Raw genomic sequence first — 11533 nt, 5'->3', positions numbered from 1 at the left:
AATTCGTGTCACATATCGTATGGCTTTAAGCATAATTCTAGTAGATGCTTATCTAAAAGGAAAATTTCAAACCTAGTCTTTATCGTTCTGTACATTTGCATGCATTATCATCTAATTCGTATCAAATAATAGTTTAAAAAAACTAATAAAATACGCTTTTATAGAAACTCCAACTAAAAATGCATTGTATCTTGGGTGCACGCTGGGTGTATCAGTAATCTATACTAATCTATACTAATATTATAAAGAGGAAAGATTTGTTTGTTTGTTTGTTTCGAATAGGCTCCGAAACTACTGGACCGATTTGAAAAATTCTTTTTCCATTAGAAGCTGACATTGTCCCTGATGAACATAGGCTACTTTTTTTTAAATTTTTTTTATTTTTTTTTTTGGTTTCATGTGTGTTTTAATGTTTCCGAAGCGAAGCGAGGGCGGGTCGCTAGTTATAAATATTTTATGAACAGATATGAGTAGAAGGGTTATTATATTCATATTATCCTGAAAAGCACCCCACGCTTTTTTACAATAAAATCATTTTTTCTTACACTATTTTTAATTAAAAGCTATTAAAATTTATTTTCTATTTTTTAGTTGAATTTTCTAAAAAAGCGATTTTGGTAAGCGTTTTTTTAATCTATTATTTATTTTTAATTTTTTAGTTGAATTTCTATTTTTTCAACATTTTTTCAATATTGAATTGTCATCGGTCCTTAATAAGTATACCAAATTTCGAGTTAATCCGACGTTTTGAAGGGGGTCAAAATCATGTTCAAAGATTCCGTTACAAACATACATACATACGTCTGAAGCTAATAAAATCGTATTAATGAATATCATAATGACACTTGTGTAAGAATGTGAGTTACTATGTAAGTGTAGTAAAGTGGGTGCGACTTCACTACGCCCGCAACTTGAAATCGACAGTCAAACGATTCAGCGGACATTGCCTCTTTATGGCACATTAGCGACAAAAGAAGGACTATTATGCCGCCTGGATCCGCTTAACGACTGCCATAGTTCACGCGGAATCTTTGGATTAGGCCGCTATTTGTAACAGTCAAGAACTGTCGCTCTTACCCTATTTACCAGGGCGGACTAAAGAATCGGCATGTTAACATTTTCATTCATATTCATTAAGTTTGTTCAACTGTGTTCATTACGAGGAAACAAAGCTTTACCCTAATACCAAATGCAAGACATCCTTATGCGATGACGGGAATAGAAAAGAAGGTGAATTTAGAACTGCATGAAGTACGTATTTTGTACATTGGATTAAATGAGTTGTAAATATAAATCCACCTGCTGTTTAGCGATTACTGTAGCCCATAGACATCAACAAAAAATCTTGGAACACACCATGAGAAATTAAATGGAAGTCCCTATAGTAATAGCAGAAAACGAATATTAAGATCAATGTTTCTTGATAAATAACCGGACCCGGAATTATCCTATGGGCTGAAAATAGTGGGAATATGAATAATAGATATAGTTTTGAATAGCCGTACATTTTGCTAAGAGGCTACCTGTATATTAAGGTGACATCTGCTCAGGTGATGTGATGTGTACGGACCAATCTAAACTTCCCAAAAAAGTAATTTAATTTTAAGCGTTAATATTAATGTAATTTAAATCTTTATTTTAAATAATATATTAAGCAATACTATACAGTTTTATAAATTCCAATTTACATCGTTACACCCCAATTTACCTCACACGGGTGCAACTAAAAATTCACGTAAGTGGTTTTCAATGTAGCTATTTTCGTCTTAAGATAGAATCCCGATATTTCCGACCGCATGCTCACCTCAAACGTTCTCGAGAGACGTGGTCGAGCATTACTAGTTAAAACCAATCAATAGATTGCCCAATTCATTCAATTTGCCTAATTATTACTCGTAAGACGTATAGTAAATGAGCAGATGCATCATTCTGTTTATTTCCACCGCGATGCAGTCTTCCGTGCTTAAAGATTCTATTAAAATTAAAATGAAAAAATATTTATTGCTTCAACTTATAAATTAAACATACAGGGTTTGGAATCTCCAAATCTCCTATCTCCTATTTATTATACATTACAAATCACACTTCGATTTCATGTCTTAGAATTAATTGATTTCAACGGTCGTGTTGTGTAGTCTATGGGCTCCACTAACTGCTAAACATCAATTGAGCATCTCTGCCCGTATAGTGCAATAAAGAGTCACATTTTAACGGTAGGACCAGCTTGGCCGTGCCCCTGACGTTGCTAGCGTTTATGAGCGACGGTGACCATCCACCATCAGATAGGCCGTACGCTCGTCTACAATATCATCATTCTGTAGTAATGTCTCAAATATAATATAATATCTTCAAAGCTTTTAGAGTAAAACTTTATTGATGTGATTACCATACTGCTAGACGATGTTACTGGAATATATATATTAGGTGGGTAATTCTTTAAAAAATTACTTAAAAAAATTACTTAGTATCTTTGCCTAGATTATTTTTTTATCTCATTATCAGCATAGTTGATTATTATTGATGGGGCATATTACAATCCCTCACGTGTGAGTTGTAGCATGATTACTTCATTTTTCTTCATTTACTTCATTTTTTGACACAAAATAATGGCAAACATGTGAATTTTGAAACACATACATATGTATTTTTTTTATTGCTTAGATGGGTCAATTAGCTCACAGCCCACCTGATGTTAAGTGGTTACCGGAGCCCATATACATCTACAACGTAAATGCCGCCACCCACCTTGAGCCATGAGTTCTAAGGTCTCAGTATAGTTACAACGTCTGCCCCACCCTTCAAACCGAAACGCATTACTGTTTCACGGCAGAAATAGGCAGGGTGGTGGTACCTACCCTTGCAGACTCCCAAGACGTCCTGCCACCAGTAAATCTATAACGTATTTATGTTATGTTTAATCAATACCATTACGACGCCAAGTAAACTACATACAATGTAATCTACTCGCACGTTTCACTTCAACTATAAACTTGAATTGAAATAGCTAGCATAGAAGTATGTGTTAGAACTCAGTGCTCTGTTCAAAATTCTATTTAATTTATGAGGTAACACGATCAGCCTCGCTCAATGAACGAGCATGTTTGACCCACGTCAAATGCAGGCAGTTACGGAACAGTTATTGTACCCAACAAACATTTTCATTCGATATGCTTAGTTATTTAATCTATGCAATCATGAATAAGTGATCTAAAAGTGTTACTAGACGTATGACACATTGCGAGACTAAGGGATATGCAATTTGCATTCGCAAAGAAAATCAGTGATTCAAAATTTTCTATACTACTTGCAAGCTTTAAAAAAGAGTGGTAAATAAAATAAGCTGTTAGTGTTAATGTGTTAACCGCGAAATAATTACATTAATAAAATAATAGCCAGCGGGTCTATGATACATTCATCCTTTATACCTTAGAGCTGGTAGCATTTATGTTCTTTGTAAACACTTTGTAAACAACTTCTTTTTTTCTGGGCTGAACCTCCTACGAGGACCCCCACGATTAGGGTGCGTGTGGGACTGAACGGTCCACAACTGTTGGAAGCGGACCGTGGGCCCAAGGTATGAAAGGGCGAAGATCGGACGTCAAGGAGTCGTTTGGTGGGTAGAGCCCTAAAAATATATTTGGGCCCGCATTCTGGTCCCTACAGACCGTTAAGTCCCACATACCCGAGCATCTTCTAGACGCAAATACCTTGTAGGGACCACAAATGTTCACATAGCAACTAATAAAATGATATGCATGTGTTAGTGGTATTTTTTTTGCAATGATGCTACGCCAGTCTCGTGATTGTCGGGCTGTCGATAGCACGCTAGGTTGTAATCCCAATATACGTTAGTCACTTAACTGAACACGTGTCTTATTAATCCTTGTCCGATATAGAGACTCAACAACCTTGAATGAGGCCCAGGTCGCGGTCAGAAAAAAAAAGGGCACACGTTGAAAATAAAGCAGGAGAGACTATGCAATAATTACAGATTGATATCCTAGAAACAGTAAATACAGCAGAGGAAAATAACGAAGGAGATGGAAAGGCGATTTAAAACTCACAGTGAACCTTATTCTTAACCTGAAGTTATCTGTCTCATGATAGAGACCGAGGGACTAAGTTAAAGGGAATCTATACAACGGGTGATAATGAATATAGTATATTACTATATATACTATTAATGGAGCAGACTAAAAACCACTTCAGAATACAAAACCATTATATATTTTTATTATAGGAATTATTTCTACGAAAACTGTCGTAAAATATTTATTTGCCAATAAAATCTAGTGAGTCCAACAATACTGGTACTCGGAATCGCTTTGGGCATGTCGCACTATCACGATAGCTATTACGGGCTTCAATTGATTTTTATTTGATTTACAAAAATATGAAAAGAATTTTAGAAATGATTTACTATTAGAAGGAAACCAATCCAATGTCGAAACAGAATGTAATATTTGGAACAATTTGTTTAACAAAGAACGTTTTCAAAAAAAAATACCAATTTTCGATCAAACTGAGCAATAGTCTCGTACCACTAGGAGTAAAATGGCGTTCGTAATACGACTGCTTCTTCAAACACGGGTTGAAATACTTCTATTTCACTTCTAAATCATCATCTACATGCCGCTGAGAAAGACTGATGAGTGTTTGTGGCACAGAAACCATAAAAAATAGTATATATTTTATATATTATTAATAAAAAGCATTACAATTTTCAAAGTTTCATAAAATTTCAAATCAAATAGGAGAACTGTAATCTATCTATCATTAATTTTGATAATACATAAACACAACGAAACTCAGCAGAATCATTATACAAAATATTTAGATAATTCCGTTAACAACCACGTAATTATTATAATGTTCCGTCAATGATTACCAGAATTAAATGCCTCTCGTACAATATTAATATATGGTTCGTATGCACAAACGTTTTTAAATTTTATCTCAAATCTAATCTGTAGTATCTCAAAATAATATGGCCTAATCAGCAAACTTAATGATATATACGATTGCTTAGCATAAAGGGACGGGAAAAATAGTCTAGGAAATAGCCAACCGGAATCTTGCTTATTTCTGTCGGTACACAGCTGAAGCTGTTTGATATGCGGACACAGTCGGAGCGGACTAACGCTGCCGGCGGAGTCCCTGAAAAGCCTGAGAGGCTTTTAACGACATTCGTATAAAACTATTATTATTATTTTACTCCTGTACATTAGTTGATGACCATACGGCTCACCTGGTGTTAAGTTGTTATTATACCGGAACTTATAGGGTGTATAGCACCAGCTACTTTGAGATGTAAGGCTGAAGTCTCCAATCTTCTATCCTATGTTTGAAACGAGAATTAGCATCCATCAGTTGACATAAATAAGTACGCCATCTATTCCGACCGGAGTTAGGTTTAGATTAATTAAATGACAAGAAAAAACACGCAAGACGAAACTATGTGTGTCGTCAATGCATAAAAATATGTGTGTATCAATCAGCTGACATCACGTGAATCATTTTTAGATCGGAGTATCCACATGATTAGGCCGGCCGCAAAACTTCCGAAATCAATCCGAAGTGTTTGATTGGATGGGATAATTATATACAATAATTTTTACATTACTTAAATTTTTAACAATAAATTTTACTCTATCGTGGATTGAACTTCCTTTACGGACATACGTCTTTGTGATATAAAAGTAATTCAAGTTATCACTTAGTTAGTCAACCTAAAATATACTTATTGTACTGAAATTACTGTAAACACCCAATTCTTATGGCTCCGGTAACCACTTAATACCAACTGGGCTGTGAGATCAAACACACACCACAGCTAAAAAAAAAATTCTCATGTTTTTGGTACGAGGCCAGCCTTATTTTTTACTACGAATCATATTACTTACGGTACTTGTGTAAATTAAATGTAATTCAAGGGTTGGCAGAAAATTAGTTTTTCTCGTTATGTTCAAGTATTCTTTATCCCGAAACTGTTTACTTGGGAAATATTATTTTTTCGTCAAATCGATTATACTAATAGAAAACTATCTACAATTTTCAGCTTGATGAACTATTTGTGGGACACCCTGTATATTATCATAATAATATCAGTGTTAAATTCAATCTAGGCCTGAATAAAAGATTTAATTTACGACATATTAACTCACCGACGGAATGTTTGGATCAACTGTCACAGATTATGCATTTAAATTTAATTTTCTCACAAGTTCAGTAAATGAACTTTCATCATCATCATCATTATTTCTCATTACCCTCTGCTGGGCTGTAGGGCCCGAATCAAATTTTTCCATTTACATCGGTCTTGGGTGGTCTGTTACTCCCACGTCATGCCTAAGACCCTTAGCTCCTGCTCCACCGAGCGATGCCAAGTTGTTCAGGGGCGGCCTCTCTTCCTTTTGCTAGACACTTTCCAGGTCAGTGCTCTCTTTGATAGGTGGGTATCGGGCTTTCTCAAAATGTGACCAATCCAATGCCACTTACGCGTAATCCCACTTCTCCTTCTCCATTGGTGTATGCTTAGTGATCCTCCACAGCTCTTTGTTGGTGATCTTCTCAGGCCAAAAGATTTTCAAAATCTGACGCAGGCACTTATTCACAAACACTTGAAGTTTTTTTATCAAGTCCTTGAACTTTAATAAATTATTTCTCGTTATTTATAGCCTTTATCGGTGATCGTTTTTCTGATGATATTATACTTTAAGGCATCAACAACGAATAGTCCACTGATGCGATGCGCAGATAATGTAAGCCTTAATATAGGTTTCTTCCATCAGCCTCACTGTAATTTTCATAGAGTGATAATAAAATGTTGTCTTTGAAGTATCTATTATTACTAATGGTCCCCAGTAGTCGAAATTCGACTATAATTAATTGAAATTATAAGTTTGAACATTATTTGGGTTCTATTGTCAAAGGCTATATTATACTTCTATAATCGCAGATTTCGCCAAGACTACACTATAGACAAATATTATTAAAGATAAGCAATATTAACCTATTCTCCATTAGACAACAGACTTTAAGCAATAACAAAAGTTTGACAATAAACAATGAGTACGTAATATATTATGCGCGAGTGTATCAAATACATGGTGGTGTGTGTAATATTTTTTTATTATTGACTTATGGTATTATTAATTCATAATTTAAAAAAATATATTAGCATTCTGTACTCCTTCTCTATATTCTCTATAAGTGTGGGAAATTTCATATTCCTGCGTCCTCCGTAAAAAGGGGTACAAAGTTTTTGTTTCACGTACTAATATATAATATAGTAATAATTCTGTAGGAAGTAAACGTCGAAATGATGCCAAACAAATATGTGAGCGCAGTTTCCTGCTCTAAGTCGGCCATTTAAGCCTTTTTTTATCAGGCAGGGGTCAACCTCCCTACGTGGAGTCCGCATCTAGGGAGGTGCGGGGTATGTGGCGACCATTTAAACCTGACATGTGGTAATAACCGGAAACGACATAGATTAATTTATTGCGGTTTGTGTAACCATACGATTAAACGCTCATTGTCAACTGATACTGACTGACCGCCGAAACGTTATAGAAGGTGACCGACTCCCAGAAATAATGTATCGTCTCCTCTGTGCACTTTATTTTGTTTCAACCGCTTCTTTTGTGAGTACATAATTTCTATATCAAAAACATACAGTGAAACATTTTGCGAAAATCACTTTAGATAATTAATGTCTTAGTTAAAATATAATAAATATAAATAAATATAAAAATTTACTAACAATCACGCCACATTAACTGGTCCCGTACTAAGTTCGTAAAAAACTTGTATTACAGGTACCAGATAACCGAAATAAATGTAAGATTTTTATTATACACATACATATATTTAATAAACATCCATAACCCTGGAAAAGACATTTCTATATTTATCATACAAATATCTTCCCTTGGCGGGATTCGAACCCGCGACCCCCTTGTGTCCATGTCACTTACCACACCAGACGGCCGTTACGATTATTATCAAGTTAGTGCGTACTACAGACGTATGATACTGTAGGAATAACGACAGAGGCAAACTCTTCCATCAAGGGGATGATACTGCGTATGTTGTTTGGAACTTGAATATATACAAGCTTCTCTTGAATATGTCATAAGCGAGTTTTAGGCATTTGTCAAATATCTTGTGTAATATGATGGCTACCGCCACAATTACGTAATTACTGGTGGTAGGACCTCTTCTGAGTTCGCGCGGGTGGGTACCACCGCCCTACCTATTTCTGCCGTGAAGCAGTAATGCGTTTCGGTTCGAAGGGTGGGGCAGCCGTTGTAACTATACTTTAGACCTTAGTACTTATATCTCAAGGTGGGTGGCGCATTTACGTTGTGGATGTCTATAGGCTCTAGTAACCACATAACACCAGTAGGCTGGAAGCTCGTTCACCCATCTAAGCAATAAAAAAAAGAAACAATACAAAGACCGTATGTGGAATAGAAATTTACTTCAAACTACATACTTTATCCCGCCTGCTTTGACTTTAATTATAATAACAAATATACAGTAATTAAATTAAAAGGCTTTTTCGTTCAATTATTTTTCTTTCAGGCATTGGAAGTGATTCCGGAAAGACCAGAAATTATATACACTAATGAAAATTATGTCAAAAATGTGAAGGCTTCTGTGAGGAGACCATCTAGAAACTCAAAATACGTATTGAACATTGATTTGGTAACTTTACAACAGTGGAACAAAAATGTTACTGTAAGAACTTTAATTTGTCTTCTAACTTTTAATCTAGAAATAATGTGTTGAAAATTAACCATATCGGAAAAAAAAAAAGTAGGACAAAGTCAGAAAACAATTATTTAAAAATATATGTTTAGTTGTCAATCAGAAGGTACTGGCCATCAAATTCTTTGCTCAGCTGGCTTCATAAGCAGTAATGTTTGATACATAGTGGACTCTAAGGACTACGCAATGTTTTTTTTTAATTGCCTTTGTAGGCAGACGAGCATACGGCCCACCTGATGGTGAGTAGTTACCATCGCCCATGGACTTCAACAATGCCAGGGGCAAGCCGCTGCCTACCGCTTAATACTCTCCACAATCCTTGCACTTGCCTTGCCTGTGCACCATCACTTGACATCAGAGCCGTCAGCTTCAGAAATTTCGCTGTCAGCTCATAAATCACTAGCTCATAATCCTACAAATTCTAAAACCTAATTAATCCAGCGAAAATATACTGTTAAACAGCTAGAGATCAGTGTATTCCAGGAGCTTACTGATGAGTTCCGCAGATTCACAAAAACTACCAAGGGATAATTCTTTTTACAGTTTCACTTTAATATATACGAGAACTTGCACAACGAATACAAAATTAGCTTCGTAAATATCCCAGATATGAACTTCTGTGAGGTAATAAAATTTCAATTATTCCAAAAAACCTTAGAGAACACAATGGTGAAGTGTCCTCTGCCTGCGGTGAGTACACGATTATTCCTTACATATGTGTATAACTATAATAAAAAACTGTTAAGCTCTCACCGGTAGTGCTCGCCTCACAAAGCAAAAATTAAGAATCTTTGTCATAATTAAATGATGTAACAAAAACATACGCTTCAAGTTAAAGAAAAACTTTTTGATGTGAAACATCTATAGCCGCACGTAAAACCGATTTCTGGCGTGGCGACGGATGCCGTGGCGACGCGTCGCCATGCGCAATCGACTGTGCGATTCTCTCCCACTCGATCCGGCGCTAAGCCATCTCTCTCGCTACACTGAGCTCGGATACGTATAGTGTATTATACTCCGTAGTGTATACAGTGTTGTTTACTAACCTGTGTTTTACTTGAAAACAAATTATTTTTTCGTAATATTTTATTTTATCATTATGACATATTTCGTTCCTATCACAATATGTTCTTTTCTTCATATTACTTTGCAAAATAATGTCGATGTTTCACATCTGTAAGCCGTCCCATGACGGCTCACATTTTTATTTGATTGAAGTCGACGTATTGCTGGTAGGAGGTATGGTATACCCACACCGATGGATGTCACCGTCTTGTCTACTTCTGTTCTGTTCAGTTAGAACGGTGAGAGTGGCACAGCCGTTATACAATAGAATCTGGCTTCGACCTCGTTTCTCCAAGTAGGTCTCGGCGTACCCTATAAGCACATGTGTCTATGTGCCCACGTAATCATTAAGCCCAAATTAAACAGTGAAATAAAAATGTCTTTCCTATTCGTACCGGAAGACGTAGTGTAGGTAGGCCTCTCACAAGATGAACCGATAACCTATTGAGGTTCGCGGGGATCCGCTGAATACAGCCAGCACAGGATCGGTCGTTATAGCGTGGCTTGGGAGAGGCCTATGTCCAGGAGTGGACGTCTGTGGGCTGATAGAATAGAAAAAAAAATCACTTAAACTATGACCTCGTGGCCCATGATGGAAAACAAAAATAAAATAATTGAACTTACAGTTTCCACATTTTATAGTCCGAATGTAGGATAAGCAACTGTTTTCATAAATACACCCAGAATCCGAAAACGAAACAGCGAATAGATATTGATTTCGATCGGGAGTTGAAACCTGACGTCGTGGTTCACTAGCCAAAATTACTATCCACTGGATCAACTAGAGGTTCAATAAAGTATTTGCGTAGTGTCAAAAGATCTACAAAAACAAATTTGACCGTATTCTAACCGGCCCGACGATGAAAATAACAATACTCTCTTTTCATTCACAGGGACACATTCATGTACCAAATCTAACTCTAGCAATACCTGATTTCCCATACACGTGGCCATTTGAGAAATGCAAAGCTCGACTTACGGTTAAAGCACCTAAAGGTATCATTATGATCATTGGTGACCTGTACCATTCATTGAAGCAAACTACCAAAAAGAAGCCATAATGTAATACATAGAATCAAATAAGTATTACCAGCAAACCACTTACATACCGAACATTGAAAGTGCTTTATATCGCAAAACAAATGTATCTTGTTTGCACATAATACGAATTCGGACACTAATTTCTTTTATTTTTATGTTTCATTTTAAGTGCCCGTGGTCTCGAGCGATGCGACCAGTTCGGGGCTTGTCAATAGTTTTTAAACAAATTACGCTCCTGTAAAGTGTAGTAAACAAACGCCGCAACTTATCAATCCTTTATTTAAACACCATACAAGTATCTAAATTAATGCACCAAATTTAATGTAAAGTTGGAACAGTTTTATATGTTCCAGAAAACGCGATAAAAGCAGGGACGCTTCATGACAGGTGATTATTTGACAGTTGACGTGAAGCTCCATTTTGGCGCATTCATTATATATAAATAAATAAATAAAATAAAAATAAACAAGCCTTTTATTTCGTACAAGTGAATAAATAAGTGATATAAAAATAAATAAATAATATATTTGTTGAATAATATTAGGTATTATTTCCCACTTGCAAGAACCCTCCTCGGGTAAAGGCCTCCTCCAAGGATAGCCAATCTTTTGTGGATTGCGCAATTTTAACCCAGTTTGTAGGTGCTACTTTCTTT

At 35.9% G+C, this 11533-nt stretch overlaps 1 protein-coding gene across 1 annotated transcript; it reads left to right on the top strand.

Moving 5' to 3' along the window:
* Positions 1 to 1209: 1209 nt before the first annotated feature.
* Positions 1210 to 11069, top strand: LOC114242073 (uncharacterized). Its single transcript, XM_089734963.1, has 4 exons — positions 1210 to 1251; positions 8587 to 8742; positions 9316 to 9462; positions 10731 to 11069. The coding sequence occupies exons 1-4, from the start codon at positions 1210 to 1212 to the stop codon at positions 10896 to 10898; spliced, it is 513 nt and encodes a 170-aa protein (XP_089591089.1). The 3' UTR covers positions 10899 to 11069.
* Positions 11070 to 11533: the final 464 nt, after the last annotated feature.

Source organism: Bombyx mandarina, chromosome 18 (assembly GCF_030267445.1).
Source record: "Bombyx mandarina strain Sakado chromosome 18, ASM3026744v2".
NCBI lineage: Eukaryota > Metazoa > Arthropoda > Insecta > Lepidoptera > Bombycidae > Bombyx > Bombyx mandarina.
Note: the sequence above shows the minus strand (reverse complement) of the source record. Positions and strands in the feature narration are given on the sequence as shown.

Coding starts and splice junctions, on each gene's coding strand:
- LOC114242073 (XM_089734963.1), top strand. CDS start 1,210: ATGACGGGAATAGAAAAGAAGGTGAATTTAGAACTGCATGAA. Junction 1,252..8,586: donor TGAATTTAGAACTGCATGAA/GTACGTATTTTG, acceptor TTTTTCTTTCAG/GCATTGGAAGTGATTCCGGA. Junction 9,463..10,730: donor TGAAGTGTCCTCTGCCTGCG/GTGAGTACACGA, acceptor TTTCATTCACAG/GGACACATTCATGTACCAAA.